This window comes from Cebus imitator, unplaced genomic scaffold (genome assembly GCF_001604975.1).
Source record: "Cebus imitator isolate Cc_AM_T3 unplaced genomic scaffold, Cebus_imitator-1.0 Scaffold25, whole genome shotgun sequence".
Taxonomy (NCBI): domain Eukaryota; kingdom Metazoa; phylum Chordata; class Mammalia; order Primates; family Cebidae; genus Cebus; species Cebus imitator.
In genome coordinates this window covers 9,638,047-9,663,025 of record NW_016107340.1, presented here as the reverse complement: position 1 = coordinate 9,663,025, position 24,979 = coordinate 9,638,047, and the positions used below count along the sequence as shown (strand labels likewise).

At 34.0% G+C, this 24,979-nt stretch overlaps 1 protein-coding gene across 15 annotated transcripts in view; it reads left to right on the top strand.

Moving 5' to 3' along the window:
* SOX5 (SRY-box transcription factor 5) overlaps positions 1–24,979 on the top strand; it is a 1,018,145-nt gene that overhangs the window by 656,711 nt on the left and 336,455 nt on the right. For 11 of the 15 annotated variants that reach the window (XM_017522797.2, XM_017522796.2, XM_017522804.2 and 8 more), the window contains one exon: positions 2,826–3,057. In XM_017522797.2, coding sequence (XP_017378286.1) covers positions 2,827–3,057 — 231 coding nt within the window. In that variant the 5' untranslated portion in view covers position 2,826. The remainder of the gene's footprint in view (positions 1–2,825; positions 3,058–24,979) is intronic. The other 4 variants (XM_017522805.2, XM_017522806.2, XM_017522795.2 and 1 more) reach the window with 1 other exon arrangement.

The window sequence follows — 24,979 nt, the reverse complement described above, 5'->3', positions numbered from 1 at the left end:
TACTTTCAAGTTCAGTGCATTAAGAACATTCTATAAAACTCTGAAAATGGAATTGAAATAAGCATAAGATATGTGACATTCCAGGATCAGTTGCCTTCTGGCACCATAACTCTTTCATGTTCAGTGTTATAAAAGTTAACCTTCTTGCTCCCTAGAATGCTTTATATAGAGAATACTTACCCAGTTAAATGGAAAGTTAATTTAGCTTCTGAAATAACTAGAAGTTTTGAAAAAATCTGTCAATGTCTATCTGTCTACCTTAACTATCTGTCTACTTTTGAACTTTCAGTTTTCATAATTGATGTTAATGATATTAATAAGGTAGAAATCAACAGAAAAGTCATGGTTCTGAAGATCATAGAATTGTATGAACTTATGAATGGCTAGCTGATCTTGCTTTCTGTTTTGATGACCCAGAAATTGGCTCTTGTCAAGAGACTAGAGGTTTTAGACATTGAGAGACTGCACGTGAGGCTGAGACAGCCACCAGAATACCAATGTATTAATTCCAGTAAGAATGATAATGCCCACATAGACCACAAATGCTAAGGTTTGTATAACAAAGGCATAAGCTCCTTATAGTCAAGCTACATGCGAAACTAAGAAATAATTAAAAGTTTTATTAGTTTAATAAATCACTTCACAAAGACCTTAAATATTTTAAGTCTGTTCTGTCTGCAAACTCTTTGTATGAGAATCAGAAGTTTGCCTGTAGAACATGGAATCAGAACAGTGGGAATTAAATATCTCTAGTGTTCATGGGTTGTTATGTTTAGTAATATATCAGTTTGGTGTACAATATGGTATTGCCAATGAAACTAGAACTATTCTAACTCTGTTAATTCTAGCCCCACATATACTTCTCCATACTTAGAAAATACTTGGAATAGGCTGTGGTCATGGGATTGGAAATAGTTAAAATTACTTGAACTTTGATATCCAAATCTACTTCTCCTTTAGACAGTGCTGACATGGTGGCTTCCCCATTTCCTCCTCTTTTTCTGTCTCTTTGGCTGATCAACACCTGTACTATTAAGATTTTGTTTTGAATATTTGCTGTTACATTTGGTCAGTTTGCTGCTAAGTATTGCTAGGCAGGGAGCATTCGTCTAATGGGAAACTGTATTTTATGTAGATTTTATAGTTAAACTCTTTAGTAAGCAATCTATTTTCCTGTTTGAGTGTTTTTATTTTTTGAGGGTGGGTGAGTCACACTGTAGTTTAAGTTTGTTAAATAAACAGAGGTTATGTCACACTGTAGTTTAAGTTTGTTAAACGGGTTATTTATCGAGTGTGTGTTCTGTGTTAAATAATACAGTAGTTATTTTTCACAGGGTGCATAGTCCATTTTCAAAAAGTCTTATCAGGTAGGTATTTTTCACCTAAAAGATGAGTAAGTTGAGATAGAGAAATTAAGTCTCAAAGCTAATAGGTGACAGAATCAGTATTTTAAATCTTGTCTGATTCTAAAGTCCTTATTTTTTTCTCTTGTCCTATTATTTTTAATAAAATATCTTCAGTGCTTGAATGCATTTTTTCTTTTGAAACTTCTAACTCTAAAAATAATATTATTCAACAATGATTAGCGGCATTTGGGGGAACGCTTTTTAAATTTAAAAATCAGTGATCTATATGAAGAAAGTGTTGTGGTAGTTAGTAAATACTTCCCTGCCTCCCATCTCACTGGTCTAGAATAAGAATGAATGATTTTGTAAACAATCTTTGTTTGTTGAACAACAACAACAAAAAAAAAAAAAACAGCTTTTTCAGGGTCAGATTAAGTTGTAAATAGTACCAGAAAGCTTTTTAAATTAAATACTTTAACTTGATTTTATTTCTATGTAAATATTTTAATGAAAGGAAAAGGAATTTTCTATTTAAAATATTTGCCACATATATTTAACCTCTAATAATATTCTTAATCAGTCTCAGGTAGAAAGAAAATGTTTAATTCTTGTTCAGTTATGTAAGCTGATTTTCATGTAGGCTTCAGCTCATCAAAAAAATATATCAATCTTTGGATTTTTTTTTCTTTTATTTAAGTATTCTAAGGATAAACAAATCAGAATTATTCACATCTAAATCATTCATGGAGTTGTGAAAATGGACTTGAATTATTTTAATATTCTCACCTTTTTTGCTACCTCACAACTTTGTTATTATAACTAAATGCCAAAATTGGGTAGTTTGGGGAGGTGAGGGAAAGAAAATTCTCAAATGTTTTAAGTTTAACAGTGATTATAAAATTGATTCAATCCTTAATAATCTTTAAACAAATACTAAACTTTTTGTCAGTTGCTCTGAGGTTTGCTTATAACCAATATTTCTACATTTTACAGTAATCTTTCAACAAAATGCAAATTTGTTTTAATGGCAATCATTTATATATTGAGTCTTTTTTTTGATGAAAGAAATTTTAGTTATTTCTCTTCTTTTAAACTGCCAACAGTATTTGCTATTCATAGATGTTCTGTCTTCAATAAGGTCTATCAGAGTGTAAAACTAGATGGGTATTTTTCTTTCCTCTAAAATGGAACGGTCTTTCATTATGCAGTGTTCTTAGGTGAATTCTCTTGTTTAAGAAGCCAGAATACAAGAGAGTGCTATATTAGTGTATTATTCTCATAACAAACAAGCACTGTTCTGTTGCTACCTGCTTGGCCATTGTTTCTGATTGTGTGTGCTTTGCAGTGGTATTTGGATGGTTTCCTGCTCTCTGCTAGCACAAAAAGGCATTTCTGTTACAATGGCCCCTAACCACACAATGACGGCATTAAGGATTTATGTGGAGGTTTCATTATTTTCTCCTCTTTTGTTCCTTCCAGGATGTCTTCCAAGCGACCAGCCTCTCCGTATGGGGAAGCAGATGGAGAGGTAGCCATGGTGACAAGCAGACAGAAAGTGGAAGAAGAGGAGAGTGACGGGCTCCCAGCCTTTCACCTTCCCTTGCATGTGAGTTTTCCCAACAAGCCTCACTCTGAGGAATTTCAACCAGTTTCTCTGCTGACGCAAGAGACTTGTGGCCATAGGACTCCCACTTCTCAGCACAATACAATGGTAGGTTTCTCATGGTTTATTGTGCCTACACTCACTTTTTGACCAGTCTACTCCTCTAATAGTTTGGCCTCAGTCCTTTGCTTTATAATTAACATCTACTTAATAACCCAGATACAAGATTTACCCCTGGCATCTTAGAATTCTTTAAAAGTAAATTTGTTCCAATAAGGAGCATAAGACATGCTATTTTTTGTTTCTTTTGTGTTTTTCAAGAATTCTTGCATTTGAGACACTTATAATTTAATTAGAGGGAAAAACATACAAACTATAAAAATAATGTTTAAGATATTTAAAATTATTCAGTATGAAAGTTTGATGTCATACTTTTTCTAATAAGTTTTTTTTTCTGGTATAGTTACAATGAACAGAGTTTGAACATCTCCACTATGATAAATCAGTGTTTTTCTGTTTTGTCGATTGGATAGTATAATATTCCTTAACAGTACTTGGCATTTCATAGAAGAATATATTTCATAGAGACTATAGTATTCTAATGTGACTACACTAATTTATAACTCAGGCCTATTCACCACACTGTTGTTTTGTTAATTCAGCAATTTTTTTTTTTTTTTTTTGCATCCTATTCTGGAATATGCAACTCAGGGAACATCCTCTGACCTCTCATCCTGGGGTCTAGATCACTGTAAAAGATTAGGAAAGCAGGGCTTCGTGGGTGAGAGGAAAGAAGGCAGCATAGCATCTCTGGCTGCAGCTTAAACACACACAAACACAAATAAGTCATTGTGGTCCCTCTGAGCAACTTAAATACATAGAATCATACTGTTAAGAAGTTTGTGGGGCACTTACCTGCCATTAAAGGCATCCTCACATTTTCAGCATGGCTGCTTGGGTGGATGTCACGTTTTTATGACCACTCCACCTTTTCTACTTTAAGGGTGTTAGTGTTGTTAATTTGAACCCGAATTATACGAACAAAAATATATTTTATCTTACATTCTTCTACCTTTAAAAACAGCTCTGATTCTGCTAAATCTTTTTTTTTCTCCAGGAAATTATTGCCTGTCATAAATACAATTAGTGCTGAAATATGTCCACTTGTTCATGTTTTTGAATTACTGCATGTGGAATTAAATCAAGAAGAAGAATCAGATATCTTCTGATAGCTGTGTAACAGATCAATACTTTTTCACGTTAGATTTAAATATTGCCATTCGACATTTCAGCCTCATGGGTCAAGATTTCTTTGGGCATTTGATAATGCCAAGGTTTTTCCACCAAGAGTAGTGTTTTAGGCTGGGCACGGTGACTCACACCTGTAATCCCAGCACTTTGGGAGGCCAAGGCGGGTAGATCACTTGAGGTCAGGAGTTCAAGACCCGCCTGGCCAAGATGGTAAAACCCTGTATCTACTAAAAATGCAAAGATTAGCTGGACATGGTGGTATGTTCCTGTAAGCCCGGCTATGTGGGAGGCTGAGGCAGGAGAATCACTTGAGCCTAGGAGGCGGAGGTTGCAGTGAGCCGAGATCACGCTACTGCACTCCAGCCTGGTGACAGAGTGAGACTCCATCTTGGAAAAAAAAAAAAAAAAGAGAGAGAATAATGTTTTAGCTAACTTATATGTCAGACATATAAAAGTGGTGTTTTTAGCACTTCTTGAAGGTATAATAATTCATTTTACCTTCACGGTAATTCAGTGAAGTATTATTATTAATTCTGTTTTACAGATGAGAAAACTGAGGCAAAGAGAGGTTAAATAACTTGTTCAGATCAGCTAATTCATGGAAGACCAGAGTTTAGCCAAGCAGCCTGTCTTTGGGGTCCATGCTTACAAACATTATGCATGCTGCTGCTTCACAAGAGCACAGGCATATTTTGTATTCTGATTATCTCTTTCTTGGCGAGTTAAATCTTACTGCCCATCATTCCTCCCTCTCCTTTCTACAATGAGCTTATGTAAGTTGTGTACAGTGATCAAACTGTTTACATTCCTCTTACAAAGGTTAGACTAGGAAAAGATGGGAAAAATGTGTAGTACACAGGTCAGCAGGGTAAGGAAGTCAGACATTCCGTTTGGCATTGCATCACTCCTTATGCCTTTTCCACTTTCAATACTTTCATCACTGTCCTCTCTCAGAAAGTATCTAATTAGGAATACTGTGATGGTACCATAAATACAAACATAAACATTTGAAGAGATGAATATAGTTATGACTAGAACAATACCGAAAAGATCAAGGGAAGAAGATTTTAAGTATACTCAAGAATGGGCATGAGAAAACTATATTAAATTATTTATACGTAATGTAGTTTCATGAGGGGATGCAGTGATGCAGATAGTTAATAAAATTTTCCATTTTTAATGGAGAATTCAGTCTAACTAAAAAACAATGAACTGCCTACGCTGTACCATGTTTTAAGCTAGACGCTATGGAAATAGATTTGAGTAAGATACAAACTTCCTTCCTCAGTGAACTTCATCTAAAACAGAAATTCTATTTTATTTTTTTAGAGACAGGTTTATGCAGGCTAGAGTTCAGTGATACAACCATAGCTCACTGTAGCCTTGAACTCCAGGGCTCTAAAGCAGAATTTCTTAACTGGGGTCTATAGATCTCCTAAAAACAAATTGAGAATTCTGTATATGTGAGCATATCAGGGTAGCACTATGGTTTCCACTGGATTCTTAAGTAGATCTGTAACCCAAAATGGTTAAGATTTGTTATTCTAGAAGTTACTACAGTTTGGATACAAATGATTCACCTTAGCTTTAGTAACATCAGCATATACTTTTCTCTTACCATATTTTTAATTAGTTTCTAAATTTGCTTCTGCTGCATATGTTTCTTGATTTCAGCTGTTTTTTCTCTCTTGGGTAGATAGATAGAAGAGTTACCTATATGATCTCAAACACTCAACCTCTTTTCAAACTTACTTTCAACTTCCACAAGACTTGTTTTCCTGAAAAATGACTTGGATTGTTTATCTCACTTTTGAAATTAATGTGTGCCCTGTTACACAGAGGAATTAGTCCAAAACTCCTTTTCTTAGGAAAAAAAAAAATCTCTATAGACTAGCATCAAACTGTGGCTTTAGTGTCTTCTATTAACACATCCTACTATGGACACAATGCCCTGGTGATGCCAAGCTTTTCACACATGTTCATGAACATACCAGATGGCCTTTGAATGGCACAGTTTTATTCTTTCTACTTGGAAAACTCTCTGTTTTCATATGTTACCTTCCTGGCGAATTGTTTCTCCCACAAGACTCGGTTCAAAAATTCCTTTTCCTTACATGCTTTTACTGACCTCCTAAGGCAAAATGGTTACTGCATTATTATTTTTCATCCATGACAATTATTTATATGTTTTCTCATGGTCTACATTATAATTCATGTATTTACATGCCTGCCTTTCTATATACTATATTTCTTTTTGGAAGGCATAGTCATATATATGTATATTTATGCTTCTGGGATCTAGCATGTACTAGATACTCAACTTATGATTATTGACTGTATGAGTTTACTTGGATGAGTAAATATGTTTTAGAGTAGTTAAGGATAGTAATTAATAGTAATTCCATTTTCTAGCACTTTTAGAACTAAAGTAGAATCTACTAATGTATAATATATTCAGAAAGCAAAAAGTCTTGATATATTCAATTATTAAACTGATTAGGATATATTTTTCTCATTTATCAAAATTATTGAATATGTATGTAGTATTCTTCATTATGAATAATTTCTCTTTTTATTCTGGCTACCTGGACATTGTCATATTCACAAAATAGTTTATTTAAGTAAAGAAATACATTCTGTTTATCCTCTTCCATATCTTTGAAAACAGAGATTGCATCATAGTCTTTATATCATAGAGTTCAGTTTAAGAAAAAAAGAAGGCAGTTTTTCATTGCCTATTTTTGTGTGACATTCATACTCCATTCATAAATAAAGAAGAGAGATGCTGGGAGGTATATACTTTGTATTGCCTGATAGGTTGGAGACAAAATAAAAACACTGAGTAATCCCTGTAATGCTGGCTTGAAGTTATGGAGAAACACTTTCAGTATAAAACTTAGGTTGGAAAAGAGTTTTTGAGATAACAGTTCTGTATGTGTCTGTACAAGTAATTACTATTGCCATATAAAGACTTTGAGAAATTAGGATGCTTTGTTCAGTTTCAGGTTATGCAAATGTTAAGGTTTGGAATTGAGTCAGATAAAGATGTAATTCTTCCTTTCTGAAATTGTGTTTACTGCCTCAGTATTTTGGAGAAATTAACTAAACGCCTAGGAATGACTTCCAAACAGCTGTAAGTGGTATGAATCCTTAAAAGTTTATTTATTCTTGGAATATTTCACTCAGTGTTCAGAGTGTACTACAGGTAAACTTTCTTATGCACACATATATATTTATAAAATATTGTCAGATTTCTAATCAATGTAAGATTGAGATACAGATTGTTTTAAGTCTATGAAAAAGACTGATTCTGTTGTTTCCTTCTCTGAAGCTTTCATAATCTTGCCAAGCAATTAAGAACAACATTTGATTGTCATATAATCTTCCAAAAGTTGAAAGCAATGTGAAAGCCTGATTCTGACATGAGTGAAAAGGCAGTCCTGAGCTTTATTATTATTGGTAAATTTTCATTTGTCTCCTTTATTGTTTTTCTTTTTTTTTTCAACTTGACTTTGGAGGCTGTTGCTTCACAATTTCAGAGACAAGCAAGAATCACTGTAATTTTGGGGTCATTTTTAATAGTAGTTTGGATATAGATGGATTTATTTGATGATGGAAAGGATTCTCCCGAATGTGTCCTCATGTCAATTAACATGATGAGTATTTATGGACACCAGAAGGGAATAGAGAACCTCTGAAGAGAAATCAAGTAGCAATATCAGAAGCAGCTGGGATAACTCTATGGTGGCCATTTGATGCTCATTTTAGGTCTGTTGTATGCTACTTCTGTTGGTTAGATTGTTGTTCCAGTGTCAAATGTGTTGTGAAATGAAAGTCTTGACTACCTGTGGTTATTGAATAATCAGTTGTCATTTTTAATATAAAAAGCATATTTTATCTCAGCCATATCTGTTTTGATTTCTTAAAATACTGTTGTGTTGAGTGAAGAGCAATACACACACACACACACACACACACACACACACACACACACACATATATATATATATACATTTTTTTTTAAGATGGATTTCTGCTGTTGTTGCCCAGGCTGGAATGCAATGGCACAATCTTGGCTCACTGCAACCTCCACCTCCCACATTCAAGCGATTATCTGGACTCAGCCTTCTGAGTAGCTGGAATTATAGGCATCTGCCAACATGCCCAGCTAATTTTTGTTGTTTTTAGTAGAGATGGGGTTTCTCGACGTTGGCCAGGCTGGTCTCGAACTCCTAAACTCAAGTGATCTGCCCACCTTGGCCTCCCAAAGTGCTGGGATTACAGGCGTGAGCCATTGCACCCAGCCAATATTTTTATTTTAAAAAGTAATTTAGGTTTCACATTCTAGAAATAGCTGAATTTTATCATGAAATGAATACTCTGTGTGTGTGTTTTTTAGCATTTAAAGATCTATTGGATTTGAAAATATTAGTATCTCATTTATTGTTTATACTGATGACATTTTCCTGGAATTGTTAAAGAACTCTGAATATATAATCTCTTAGTTTGATTTTATCATGTATCTTACTGTAAATATGCTTAAACATTACAGATACTCTAATTATCATAAAGCCACATTCATTTTGAGTCAGTTTTCTTCCTGAAGTCCATCAAAAGAAGAAGAAAGTGTGTTTTTAAGTTGATCTTCTACAGAGTTTGGAAGATCTGAGATTCTAAGTATAACATTATAGCAAGGCTCCAATATATGAAATCCAGCCTTAAACACTGAAAGAATTCATTCAATGCACATGATAGAGAGGATTTTACTTGCTCAGGCTCACTGTCAGCTCCTGGGATGCTTTATTTACCCAAAATAATTTTAATTGCTGTATTATAGCTATGTCTTGAAATACCCTTTATATAAATTTTGCTTACAATCTAACAGTCAGTTATGTGTTTTCAGTGTTTGACTAGGATGGTGTTATGCATGTAATACTGTTCAGAAAATTTAACAAGGCAAAGAGAAAAATGCATGTGTTACTTAAAAATAAGTCACAGAATAGGGCCTTAATTACGGTATGGTAAAGATTTCTATTTTTATATGGTGCTTTTTATAAGCTTTAAAATTCCTGGTTACCTTTGTACATCAAACTTAGCATAAGTTATTGTGTTGCTATCATGAATATTGTTGTTAAACCAGTGTGGTTATTATGCCAGTTCTAATAATGAGAAATTCATTGTTTAGGGAGAGCAGTCTCCTATACTCTAGACAAAAGTGTAATTACTTTTGAACGATGTGGAATGTGCTCAGTTTAATAGCATGGAGAATAGATTCAGAAACATTCAGATAAAGTAAGCTTGGAAGCCATATGTGCAGTGTGGCAGTATAAAATTATGATAGTAGGCAGTATAATTCTACACACACATACCCGATTTCGCACAGTTTATCTATAAACTGTTGTTTCTGTAAGAGATAGGCTTGCTTATCTGAACAAGGCTAATTCAATTGAAACAAGGTAAAAATGCTGACAATTGTGTATTTGTTTTTTATGGTAAATTGATGTTTATCATACAATGAAATTACATTGTTACAAACATTATTCTGTAAATGTTGTCACAAAATACCACATGAAGCTATTTATCTAGATATAATCCCAGGCTTGTGTTTAAATGTAAGTGGTTCAATCATTATACTTGCATTGTTTGGGGAAATTACCCTCAGGGCTAGCAGGAATGGGGATGTGTGAAAAACAATCAGTTGGGGTCCATCAGGCCACTGGGTAAGTTGTACAATAGATCATTTTGTCCAATTGCCATATAGTGCCATTCAGTCCAGGGGTGGGAGAAGGAGTCAAATGTGAAGGTGAGAAAACTTTGATTCTTTCATATGATGTCCACAGTATTTGAAGTACTTCTGTTGAGAGTAAAGTTAATTGGACCTTGAGAAGTTAATGAGTATTCTCTCACATGAAAAAAAAAAAGTGCTATGGGAGTTATGAGATAGTTAGGACGCTTAATGAAGGTCTACTATTATCTCCACACAGCTCAATGCAATGATAGGGGAACAGGCAAGAGCTTCCAATGCCGTGGTAATAGGGGGAAATATGTGTTAGCTTGCAAAGATTTGGTCTAATGGAATTTAATGACTTTCATTTAATGGGGAGTGTTGCACGTAGATTCAGCTCAAATGTGAATGAATGAATGAATACTTATGAATACTTATCAGTGGAGGTACAGAAATGAATAAGAACTAGTCTCTTCCCTCATGTAGTTTTTTTCTGTGTATGTAACATGAAGGTAGGATAAGTACAAAATCACAATAATGTAATATATATTAGAACCCTGACACAGGGGCCTCACAGTTGAAAAGTTTCTCATTTGTGGAGATCAAAAATAAATTGATTTGAACTTGTTTCCACTGAAAATAATTACTTGACATCTAGATATTTTACACACACACACACACACACACACACACACACACACACACTGGACTAATTACCATTAATTCAAGGTCTTTACTTTGTACTGGAATATAGTTTGGCTTTTGCCTTAAAGATTTTTTTTTCCAACAGAAATGCCTCAGAAAGAATAAAAAAGGAAGTTAAAAGGAAAAAAAATTGACCAAAAAATGTATTACAAAGCTTTCAATATAAAATGTAGAGAAGTTAGTAAAATATGTACCTCATGTTAATAGGGATAAAAACAACTACTTTAGATATTGAAGTTTTAAATGTTTCCTTTCTTTATCTGGGTGACCACCTTGAATGCAGTGGAGAGAATGATGAAATACTTGGCTGGGATACTGGAAATAGCAAGGACACTAAGAAGCAATGCTGGAGACTTACGTGAATGCTGTTCTTGATTTTGCGGCATGGATTGGTGGTCATCTTTATCTCATTTGTTATTCTCAGACATTCAATTAAAAAAGAAAGGATGACTTATGCATGGAAGTTAAAAATAATCAAAAGTTTCTTTGCAACCACACTTTATTCTGTGTCATTGACATTTTGCTTTCAATTCTTCATCATTCCTTTGATTATTTTCCTCCTTTGCTTCTCTGTTTCCTTTTTCTTTCACTTTGCCTCCATCAGAAAACATTCTTAATGGGTCTTCTTGTGGATCTCAATAGAGCCATTATTAGAAAGGAAGACAGGGTAGGAGAATCAGCACCATTGTGCTCTGATATATACTTCCTTCCTCTTATATGTTGCCTCTTGGGGCTTTGCCAGACCTTCCTGCAGTCAGTCTAGGTTTCTCTTACTGCATGTGATTAATAAAGATCTGTTGCTTTTATGATTAAATTTTAACTCATTTTTAGTAGCAGGAACAATATAGTGAGTTCTCCACAAAACTATACAGTATACTTCTTCAGTTTATTCTGAGATTGTATTATTTTACTTTTCTTTGATGATCCGACGTTGATAATAAATGGTAGTTTTATTTTCAGTGCCTGTACTCAGTTAAACAACACTTGAAACCCTGTATTGTTACCCAGATTATGTTTTGAAATCTTACCTAAGTAAATCCAAATATCTGTGAACTTATGCTTTAGCAGATACGGGTGTTCTTTATGTGCCTGTTACTAACTTTCACTTTAAGTTACTTGACAGCATGTGTCATTATTTCCAATCGGTTTGTGATTTAACTAAATCCTTTCTGTCTTCAAATTTATTTCTTTTTAAAATTTGAGATTTTATAGAGATTGATACAAAGTTTAAGAAATAGGGAAGGAGTTTATTTCTAAAATAAAGTGATCTTGATGTTAGTGTCACTGTATAAACTTAATATAAGTGATAATATCAGTGCATTTTTCATTATTTTTATATTATACTTTCAAATGACAGCCACCTAACAGAATCCAAGAAAGAAAGAAAAAAAATCTTGCAGTGTTGGTGCCTGATTTGTAGAAATTAGAATGAAATCTGTAAGATGTGGTAACTCATTTGTGCATGGGATCTCAAATATTTCAAATAATGTTTATATCATATTTCTTCTTGGCCACATCAGTTAGGTTCAACTACCTATTGCACTTAAAAAGGGATCTTTGTATAGCAACCTATTTAAAAAATGCGACCATTAAGACTTCATTTGGATCTTAAGAAAGCCAAGTCTTAAAAATAATATAAGAGAGTACAGTATCAGATTTACCTTTTTTCTCATATTTTGACAATTATATTCACATAGATTTCTCTTAAAAGTGTATACAGGGACAAATCCTTGGACTTTGAGGTGATAAATTAGAAAAATTAAAACTATTCAGTAGTAACGACAATCTAATAGAATGGTGTGTGGGAGCAAAAATGATTGTTTAAGAACTAAAAATGCTTAGGACACTATTGGTGCTACATTAGGTGAATTTAAAAGCATTCAGTGTATTTAAACCCTTTTCTTCATTCACAAGCCTGACATACTAATAATTTGTACTGATGTTAAAGCTGGCATTAAAATTCAATTCATGGTAGAATTTTAGCATGCTACTCATTTTGATCTTTCTTTTTGCCATTTTCTTCCTATTTCTTGTTTTGGAACGCAAATTGTTTTTTCCTGTATTTTACTAGACAGAATGGGGGAACATTCTTTGGTGTTTGAAATGGGAAATAAATGTAAAGCTAACTTAAGGTGACAATTGTAAATGGTCCATTTGGTTACATATCTCTTTTGTGCAAAATGCTTTTTGAAATTTTTCTGTAGACCATTTTTAGGAATGATCCATGTGAGCAGATGAGGTGTGATATAAGGAGAGCAGCCTTGGCCAGCTCTGTGACACTGACATCACATGATAAAGTAAATGAACACAAGTGACTGGATTTTGTGTCTTATTTAGTCAAGGTTACGTCTGTGGCAGCAGGGCAAACAATGTTATCATTATAAAGAGAAGCAGTGTTTACTTCAGTGTCTCTTCTTAGCTCTTAAAAATCCAGCCTGTCTTCAGATAAAACAATTAATCTTGTTTGTCGATATCCCTAAACTACAAAGTAATATTCAAAGGTTAATAAATAAATTAAAATGGAGGTAGGATACAAAAAAGATGAATAGGGTAGAGCTCTAAGTGTAGCTTTATAAATTTATCTAAAAAATAAAAACTAGGTACCACATAAAATTCAAAACCTATTGTTATTAAGTATAAGTACATTAATTTACAGCATAATGCTTACTGTACAAAGCCTTGTAACTATCCAGCCACTACTAGACCTTTCCCTCTGTGTAACACACATCCTGGTGTAGGAGAGATTGCTAGGCTGTTATCAGTATTCATCTTCAGGCCTTGTGACAGTGGCTGGCGTGCTTTGCACCACTAGGGACATGGGAGCTGGAGAACATGCTTGTGTAGCTGAGATTCTGATTTCCCCAGGGTCATCAGTAGAACATAAAAAGCAACGTGGAAAGCCTTGTTGAATATATCTTATAGCATATTTTCAGTCTGATAGGTGCAACTCAAATATGGAATATTTCAGTCAGTGCTCCTTAGAATATAATATCCAATAATTAATAGCAATATATAATATTTCAATGTTTTCTGTGTACCAGCCACTGTACACTGATTATCTCAGCCAATCCTATATTAACCCAGTGAGCCCAGCAACTATGGTTATCCCCAATTTGCAGATGGAAAACATTCTTGGATAGTTAAAATGACTTGCCTAATAAATAAATGGTACAGTTTGGGCCTATGGTTTTAGATCCCAAGCACTTAATAACTCTGCTCAGTTTCTGCACTCAGATAAATGTTAAAATCGTTTTTTATCGTTCATCAGAATAAACAACTTTAACAGCCTTTAGAAACAGGAGGAGGCAGGTAGAAAAATCTTTACTTGATTATTTATTTTACCCTAACTCAGGGTTAACTTAGTTTTTGTCTTTTTAAAACCTTTTTAGCCTCCTTTAAATGGGCCAGGAATTTGACTGTTTTTAGCATGTGTACAAGAAGTAGGCTATTGGGCAATATATGAGATTCCAAAGGACTATTTGTTAAACTTTTCATGTAATAATTAGTATTAATTTGTGTTCTGGCTATAAGAGAGTTGGCATAGGATAGTAGTTAAGCACATGACCCTTAGTGACAAAATTAATGGGTAAATTTGAAGGTCTCTTTGATATCTGTATGGCGTTTGGCAAGTTATGGAAATGATTTTACCTTATTTTTGCCATCTGTAAAATGGCAGTGATAAAAGTGGCATTTAACCTAGAGGGTGCATACAATGTTTAAGGAAGTCAAGACCACATAAAACATTCTGGTGCTGATATGTGCAGGTACTCAGTAATTGTCAATTGTTAGTTAAACAAGTGCCTAAAGAAATGTTTAAGTTCTGTGATCTAGGAGTGTGTTGTATTACATGTCAGCTGGCTTCAATTCTTATAAATTTAAGTAACCTTGAAGAAAACCTTAAAAAAAAAAAAAAAAAAAAAAACACTTGAAATGAGAAACCAAATAACTTAGAAATCTCAATCTCTTGTCATTAAGAAGAGATCATTTACTCAATTTGAGATATTATCTCTCAGTCAAATATTTATAAGAGATTCAGTTATCACAAATATTCTTTATTTGCAGCTGGTATTTTGCTTAATGCCGTTAAGGCTAGTCAGCAATAGAAACCCACCTTCACTAAGACCACCACAACAATATTTACCTAAGCCAAGTCAAAAACCATGTTTTGATAAGATTATGAGACGTATAATGAAGTGGTGTAGAGCCTAAGCTCGCCCTTCAATTGCGTGAGTTCCAATTCCTGCAAGGTGTGTGATCTTGTCTAAGTTTCACGGGATTCCTGTGCATGTGTTTTCTCATATGAAAATGGTAATAGTAATAACCTCTCCATATGTAGAGGTGTATGATAATTAAACAATAGAGCTTTCAGAAACGGCTTTGCACCATGCCTGGCTGATATAGTTCTTAAATAGTTTGTCTTATTTTGGCTAATGATGATTATTTACCAGAACAAAAGACTATATTTTCTTTTGGGTTTCCAATGGTTATGCTTTCCTTTTAATAACACAAAGGGATGTTACTCACCTGACTCCCCAGTTTAAGTGATTCAGTAATCTTACTGGTAAGACCTGTCAATATCCTCAGATATAATTCACCTTGAACATGAGATGCAAAGTCATTTAAAATAGAAAGCTCTGTGGTCCTATTGGGATAACATGTTTGTCTGTTTATCACTGTCTTTAGAATCTGGCACAGTGACTGATGCACAGCAAGTATTTCAAGTTAGTTTAATGGATGAATTCATGAATGTCTCCAAAGCCTGTGCTCACAGAAGACACTTTAATTGTAATTTTCCTTATTTAAATCTTGAAATAATGATATTTAATTCATAGGCAGTTGATGTAATCATTAAATGCCTATGAATTAGATAATCACCTAACATAGTACTTACTGTATAGTGAGTTTCAGTTAGTGTGAACTCTCTTTTCATCACCCTTCTAATCCTCTCAGCCCAATTGCTCTCAAACTCACTCTGATACATCATTCTTCTGTAGCTTCATATATTATATTTCTCCAAACAGTTTAGCAGAAAAAATTAACAGTATCGACACAGTAACACAATAGAAAATAATATTTTGGAGCAGAATATATTTTAAAATTGCTTAATTTTCCTGCATGAACATCCTAAAGGCTACATGATGATTTTCTTTTAGGGCATGGTTCTGGGGTTTGTGTTTATTACTGTGGTTGTATTAGTATATCTGCTTACTTTTAAAGTATTTCATTTCACTTAAAATTCCTTTTCCTTCAGGAATTTTAGAGGTACTGTGAAGGATTTAGTCCTTCATTTATTATTATTGTGTTCATTGCTTTTTAGGCCTTTGATCTTGCTTCTACCAGCAAGAGGGGCTTAAAATGATGTTATAAAGATATGATATGGAAGAAAGGCACAATACACGTGGGTTTTTATGACAGCTCACCTGTCGGAAATCTGACATGTTGCATCTAAAACTGACACACCTAATGAGGACATGTATCTCTTCAACTCCTAATTCTTGATGATTAAGCCTATATCTCTGCCTTTTTTGGAGGTGAGGGTAAACACTTGACTTGTTACTTTCCTAAGATGCTTCATGTGATCTTTTTATTTCCTATCATATAAATTCTTCCTTCTTCACTTGTATCCTTTTCAGTGATTCTATAATTATTTTTGTTTTACATAGATAGACACATGTTTTCCCCCATTTTTACATATGGTGTTTTTGCTTCATGCAGAGAGAACTACACAGATGACACTTTTAAAAATCCAAATTTTATTCAGTTTTACATTCTTACGTTTATAACCCTGAATGTCTGGTCCAAAACGTCCTTTCCTAAAATGCTTTATTGTTTTATTACTAGATTTATACCAGTAAGGATATACCAGCTTTCTTAGGGATAATCTGTGAGCAGAACTTACTTAGTAAGAGAAGCTTTGAAAACTATCGTTCCTAGGAAAGTAAATCTCAAATCATGAAACATCAGTTTAATCTCTCCCCTTGACAATTTAACATGACAGATTGAAATATAAAAGCCGATGCAAGCGGGATCAATGGATTATCTGAGTCCCTGAACATCTTCTCTTAAACTGGGGGGACTTAACAGAGTGTTTGTGAGAGGGGCGTATATTGTATGACCCCGGGGACTTGACAGAGTGTTTGTGAGAGGGGCGTATATTGTATGTCCCTCGTCATATGCAGAGCATTAAGTTTTCAGAGATTAGTGCTGAGTGGATGTGGTCTACCTGTACATGATGAAGCAAAGAGAAAGAAATTGCGAGGGAATAAAGGAAAAAGAGGGGCCAAAGGAAGAGAGGGATAGAGAGATTTACATGTGAGAATTCAGGGGGCTTTGTCACGGCAATTGTATAAAGTGATGTACAGTGCAAATCGACTTGAGCATGTCCCCGGATAGCAGGCGGTTTACAGCCTCCAGGAGCTGAGATTACTGCTTTATCTTGTCATACTAAATTAACATGGCAGCACACTGTTAAACAGTGGTGACCTCTTCATCTGGGGAAATTGCTGCCTAGAAGATAGGTGGTATTTAACATGCTCTCTCTCTTTCCCCACCCTTCTATCGGCTTAAAGCATTTTGGGGTCAGACTATTTTTAAATTATGATAGAAAAAAATTTTATATCAAGGAGACAATAGATAGGTTTCAGTTAGATCAAATGGCCAAATGATTATATTTATTCACTGTTCTAAAAATATCTTTATATATCTGAATTAAGAATATATTTGTGATTATTTCATTATTATTCTACAATTAGCCTATTCATTTGTATAAGAATTCATGTCTATCCTTTCCGTAAGACTTGCTTGATGATTATCTCTATAGGGGAAAGCAAGATGGCATACTTAGTTCTCTCCCACTGGTTCGATAGGGGGATATCCCAAGAGAGCTAGCAAGGGGACTGTGCCTTACGTAGAGGTAACCAGGTTACTGCTTTTTCCCACAGTTTACCAAGTGCTGCTTCATTCCCTGTATTATTTTTACTTGTTTATTAAAAGGGGAGATAGAATGAGAAAGACAGAGAGGGAAAGTTGTGAGATTAGTTTCTCACCCCTCTCAAGGAACAGATATTCCCTTCATGTGTTTTCTGAAATCTACATATAGGAAATATGGTAAGAATTTTTTCTCCTATGATAAAATGTTGATAAAACAATTAAAATTCAATGTGTAATTTTCTTTGCTCAGTAAATGCTATTGCAATTTGAGTGAAAGGAAGGGGTAAATTAAAGCTTCAAAATAGCATAAGTGCACGGGTGTCCATTCACTTCTATCTTCAGCTCAAGACTGAACTGCTTCCTCACCTCTAAAGTTAAGAGTTCTTAACCTGGGTGTTAAATCACTTTAAGGGTTGAAGGATGAGCTTTCTGAAACCTGTGAACTCTCTAAAAGTGTGTGATGTTTGCACTTACATATTGTTCTTGGGAGAGCGTCCACAGCTTTCATTATATTCTTTAAGGGGCCTGAGAAATTAAAATAGATGATTGCTCCTCTAGAGCTTAATTCTTTTTTAGGGTATTGCTGTGGTGCATCCTCACGCTATGGCTTTTTATCTGGCAACTGACTTACAGTCACAGCTTTGATCCTGCTTATTTTGTGATCATGAACTATATTCACCTAGCTTGCCTTGGAGACTTTTTACAAGGTTATCATGCTGGAAGTAGTCCTACGGTCCACCTACTGCCCTTGACCACTTAAAACTATTTCTATAGCATCTTTTTAACGCACTTTTTGAGCCATAGACTTGTTGTAATCCTAGAATAAGAGCGGGGTTCAGTTTTCCGGTGCCCTGGATTCAAAGTCCAGACTCTAGAGATAAAAAACACTATTTAGCTTGTGAGAGTTGTGAAACAAGCACAAAGTATTTTTTGCATTTTTCTTGATAAGGTGCTTTCTTTCTCCTACTCACTCTCTCCTTCCCACCTTTTTCTCAAGTCAGCATGTTGTGAGACTGTGAAAAAGAAAACATACATTAATTTAAGATTGGCCTAAATAGTTACATTTGTCCTATGATGCCCTAGTACCATGCTGCTTAACTAATGCATGATTTTTAATGTCAAGACAGTTTGCTCATGTTCAGTATTTGCTTATGTTCATACACATGGGGTTGTTTCAAAGAAAAGAAAATTAAAAACATGAAAATTTTTATTGAGTTGCCTTTCTATGCTATATGTTATTTGAAAACTATTTTTAAAGAGTGATTATTGAAATCGGTATTTTCCTCCTTTTTCTCCCTGTTAATTTCTTCTTTTCTAGGTTTTTTTGACCAGATTAGCATTAGCAACTCTTTCAATTAAAATAGATAGTCACTAAGTAGCCACTACCTCCTACGTTTAATTATTTCTAGCACTGAATTTTTTTAGTTAAGTTTAGGACTTAGACATAAGTTTATAGGGTATTATCAGAAACATTAAGCTTTTCCCTATTCCTCATTTCAAGTTTTTATTTGTGGCTGGGCATGGTGCCTCACGCCTAAAATCCCAGCACTTTGGGAGTCCCAGGCAGGTGAATCACAAGATTAGGAGTTCGAGACCATCCTGGGCAACATAGTGAAACTCTGTCTCTACTAAAAATACAAAAAATTAGTTGGGTGTGGTTGCGGGTGCCTGTAATCCCAGCTACTCAGGAGGCTGAGGCAGTAGAATCCCTTGAACCTGGGAGGCGGAGGTTGCAGTGAGCCAAGATCCTGCCCCCCAGGTGACAGTGTGAGACACTGTCTCAAAAAAACAAAGAAAAAGAAAACAAGCTCTTATTTAATACATTTGGTGAGCATTGTGAACACTCATATTAAAACCTGAAAGGATTTCTTTAAATATTGTATTTGATATGGGAAGCCATAAAGGACAGACACAATTTAATATTTTATGAAGCAGCAACATGTCAAAAATTAACGGGAGAAGATTCTGGCCATCTCCACTATTGTCTCCTGACTCAGAGCTAAAAGGAGTAACTTCAGGGGCAGACAGACACAGACACCTGAAACACGAAATGATAGTCTTATCCTAGGACTGGATTCCTCCAATAAATAGAATATTTGAACATTAGAGATTCTTTTTGAGAAGTTTCAAGTCAGTATTATATAGTATTTTATAATAAAAGTAAATAATACTACAGATAAAAGTAGCTTATAGTAGAATAAAAACAGTTGTCCATTATTATACTAAATGGATAAATGTCTTTCTGAAAGAGTAATGTTTTCTGGATTTGTTCTAGTTTCATACTTCTTAAAAAAGACAAATGAAAAAGCAAAATAACATGGAAATGTTAAAAGAAGGGTAAAAATGTAATAGGCATCTACAGACAGAGAGCAGAGGTAGCATTATTATTATCAGCCCAAGTGGAATAAAATTCCGGGAACAGATATTTTGTTATATAGAGATAAAATGTCATAAATATTTATACACTAAATATACTACATGAAGAAAAAGGTACTGGAGTATATTGAACTCTAGAAAGGAAAAAAGTTAGAAATCGGAGGTGTTGACAGAAAATTATACAGAAATGTTTTGAATTATCTGTTTCTCTTTGACAAATGGATGCAGCAGAACACAAAGATGTGAGGATCTGATAAACATAGTTAATAAGGTTGATCTATTATATATCTATATATAGATCACTTGAAAGCTTTTAAGAAACTGTACTACTAAATCTTGTATTTAAAATAAAAATCAAAATTACATGTATTAAAAATAACAGCATGAAGAGTGTATGCCAAAACTCATGTGAAATGATCAAAGTTCTAATACTGGGGAAACTGATAACTTTAAATGTCTTCATTATTAAATAGAATAAATGGTAAAAAAGAATTAAGAATTTAACTTCAGAAGCAGAAAAAATATAATAAAACAACCCCAGTGGAGTCATGAAATAGAACCTGAAGAATATAAGAAAATAAATTAATGAACTGGGAGAAAATTAGATAAACTTTTCTTTATACCAATGAATAAAAAATACAAATGCATAAAATAAGAAGTGGTAAAGGGTAATGTTATTATAGTTATGGAGATGTGATAAATTATTATAGTAGATACTAGAATTTTAAAAATTGTGTTCCAAATAATACACATTTTATATAATGTCCAAGAAAAAGGTTATATAGTGAAATCGATTTAGAAAATAATTCACAATACTGAATATTCACAAAATTGAATATAAAATTTTTTTATATTTTTTATATTCATACTCCATATGGAATATAAAAGGTTTTGAGAAGTCACTTCTGTTGTTCAAATAGCTAGTTTAATCTTGCATGTTTTCCACACTTAATTATAGATCCTTGTTTGAATTTCTGATTAAATAAATTACTGGGAAGTAATATTGCATTGAATACTCATTGGCAAATGTGGCTATATAAAGCTATTTATTAATGAGGTTGAGAATATTGATATATTGTTGATTTCTTAGGACTACATAGAAGGGAGGAAACAGACTAGATTCATGAACAATTTTTTTTTAATTCAAAGAATAATCTCCAAAACTGGCAACTGTAACTCTGCAGGTATTTTCAACTTTTAAAGAACAGAGAATTTTCATTCTGTATAAGGCTGTTTTCCAGAGCACAAAAATAAATTTAAACTTTTCCACAATTAGCATAACTGCAATACCGAACTCTTCTCCAAAAAAAAAAAAAAAAAAGGAAAAGAAAAAATAAGTCCTTTAACACTTTGAATATAGATGCAAAAATTCTAAATACAATTAGAGAAAGTTTTTTTTTTCTTTTTTTTAAATTGTACTTTAAGTTCTGGGATACATGTGCAGAATGTGCGGGTTACATAGGTACACATGTGCCATGGTGGTTTGCTGCACCTAGCAACCCGTCATTTACGTTACAATTTCTCCTAATGCTATCCCTCCCTTATCCCCTACCTCCCAACAGGCCCCGGTGTGTGATGTTCCCCTTTCTGTGTCCATGTGTTCTCATTGTTCAACTCCCACTTATGAGTGAGGACATGTGGTGTTTAGTTTTCTGTTCCTGTGTTAGTTTGCTGAGAACTATGGTTTCCAGCTTCATCCATGTCCCTGCAAAGGACATGAGCTCATCCTTTTTTATGGCTGCATAGTATTCCATGGTATATATATGTGCCACATTTTCTTTATTCAGTGTATCATTGATGGGCATTTGGGTTGGTTCCAGGTCGTTGCTATTGTGAATAGTGCTGGAATAAACATACATGTGCATGTGTCTTTATAGTAGAATGATTTATAATCCCTTGGGTATATACCCAGTAATGGGATTGCTGGGTCAAATGGTATTTCTGGTTCTAGATCCTTGAGGAATTGCCTCACTGCCTTCCACAATGGTTGAACTAACTTATACTCCCACCAACAGTGTAAAAGTGTTCCTATTTCTCCACATCCTTTCCAGCATCTACTGTCTTCTGACTTTTTAATGATTGTCATTCTAACTGGCATGTGATGGTATCTCATTGTGGTTTTGATTTGCATTTTCTAGTGATCAGTGATGATGAGCTTTTTTTCACGTTTGTTGACCACATAAATGTCTTTTTTTGAAAAGTGTCTGTTTATATCCTTTGCCCACTTTTTGATAGGGTTGTTTGTTTTTTTCTTGTAAATTTGTTTTAGTTCTTTGTAGATTTTGGATATTAGCCCTTTGTCAGATGGATAGATTGCAAACATTTTCTCCCATTCTGTAGGTTGCCTATTAACTCTGATGAGAAAGTTATCACTGCCTTTTACTGTACTTTTAATAAATAAGACTAAAAAGAGTTAGTTTAGATAATTCCAGGAGAGCTTTTACAAAGAAATATAAATTAGCGTAATCTATCTTAGGGGTCAACAAACTACAACTTACTGGAAAATCTGGCCCACTGCTTGTAAATTTGTGAATAAAGTTCTCTTGAACAGAGCCACACTAATTCATTTACATAGTATCCATAGCTGCTTTTGTGCTACTGTAGTTTCAATAGAGGCCCGATAGCCCGCAAAGTCTAAAATATTTTCTGTATTGCCTTTTACAGAAGGCCTTTGTCTACTTCTGTTTTATGTTCTCATTGGCTGAAGGAGATATCTTATTGGAAAATTCTCAAAAAGGTCTTTGATAAAATTCAGCAACCACTGCTTAAACAGTCCTTGTAAGTAGTTAATGGAGTGGTAGTAATACAATCTCAGCCTAGCATTGCTTCAAGCTTAATGGTAAAATTCCCTGGTTCTCTTTAAAGTCAGTGGTAATTCAGACTTTTTCGCTATCACTACTTTGATTTAATATTATTTTATTAGGCTTCTTCTTGCCTTCTTTCCGCTCTTCCTCCTTTTTTTTTCCTTCTTTCCTTCCTTTGCTTCCTCTTTCTTTCCTTCCTTGCTTCCTTCCTATCAAGAAAAAATAATGAAACTTTTTTCCTAAAGAAAAACAAGATTTTTTGAAGTATTATAATACATTTTAATCAGGAAAAAAAAACAGTGGGGTAATTTGGCCAGAATTATGGAACTTAAAATGACCTTCTGAGTTTCTGAAGTTTTTGGGTATGCTGATGAAAACCTTTCAGCAGTCAACTTTCCTAATGATATAAACAAATAGTTTTCTCCTTAATCTTTGATTTCTTTTTTTTTTTTTAACAAGGTTAATTTACAGTTTCTCTTAATGCCTCTTTATGTGTTACTCTTTTTATATCAAAAGATTTCACTTCATGATTATTGAAGAAAAACTTCCTGCTTAACTTCCACAGAGGAGTAAAACTTCTCTTCAACTGTTAGTTACAGTGTGACATTAGGTAAACTATACAATCTTAAGATGCACAGAGAAAATCCACTGTCTTGTGGTCATAACCTTGAGCCAGCACTAGGAAACACACTGGAGGTTGAGGACCTATCCTTGAATTCCTCTCTGTTCTAAGATGCCTGTGTAGGCTACATAAAGCCTTAGGTCTTTGAGCTATAAATGAATATGCACTCAACATATTCTGTCTTTCCCCCTTCTTCTGTGGTACTCAGTGGTTTGAGTTGGAAAGTAATATGGACACAGGACCTCAGGGAGTTTGCTGTAGATAGAATCCGTCATAGTGGTTTTCATGATTTATAAGATTAATTCTTTAAGGACTTCCCCAATCTTGGTTCAGGTTTAAATATCCTTCCATGAGAGTATATTTGAACTCAGTAGAATCCCCGACCTCATCCTGTGCATCTTGGAATTCATCTTAGGATGTGCATCATTTTGGGATCATCTGTTCACTCTCTCTCTCCCTTCTTATAACTCTAGCTTTGGGCTAAATTCTCTTTTAAGTGGGTACCTGTAGTGTTTCCAGTTTCTCTACTACATGGTAAGTCTTTAAGTATTGGATGAAACCTATTATGTTTTCATTAAATGTTCTCTTCCCATTCCTTTCACTTTGGGGAAGTTTGAAAAAGAGAATACTTTAGCTGGGCTTCCCTCAAAAGTCATAGAGATTTCTAATAGCACAGAGGTTATAGTGGTCTACATACAGGACATCGTTAAACTTGATTGCCTTGTGTCCACAATCAGCTATAACTGCCCAAGGACAAAATATGGCACTGAGGTTGATTTTCTCTTTGAATAGCTAGAGTGTCAATTTATTAAGCATAAATAAATGAATACTAAAAGTTAATTTTAATGAGGATGTTTACCTAAGAATTTAGATGAGGAAATATCATGCCAAATCTTATTGGAAATGAATTGTCTTCAGGTTTCTAAGCCAGATAAAAAGGATTCCCATGTTTCCCTTTTCTGGTATGATTTGGCTTTATACATTTTCTCATGCTTATTTTTTTTTCTTTATTTATTACATAAGAGAATATACTGTCATGAATCACCATCTTTCAGGTACCTAATGTTCAATCAGCATCCTTTTTATTCAGAAAACCCACTGCAAGGAGTCTTACAGTTAACTGTAGTTTCACCAGAAAGCCTGTAACTCAATAGTAAAGTCCATATGGTGAAAGATTTTTGTAATCAAAGTATTAGAAAATTTTTCATTTAAAAAGAAGTTAAATATTTATAGCACAATGACCAGTTAACCGCATGTGGCTCTTCAAACCTGCTTTGTGAATCTCTTAAACAAAAATCATTCACATGATCTTTATATACCCCTTTCACAGTGGTAGCGGCTTTTTACCTACAGTCTCCTGTATATTCTTTGTGGCAAAGAAAAGAAAATGATATAATCTAAAGTAGAAATAATGGAGACTGTTCAATTTAAGGAAGAATATAGAATGGACATTTAGGGTAAATGAAATTACAATTGAGCTGTTGGTGAGAATGATATACTTGCTGCTGAAGACATAGAAACTGGTATTTTATAATAAAGGTTTATAAACATGTAAACAAGTGGTTTATTTTTGGTGTCAGCAATGACACTGTAGTTATTTCTTTTTTTTTTTTTTTT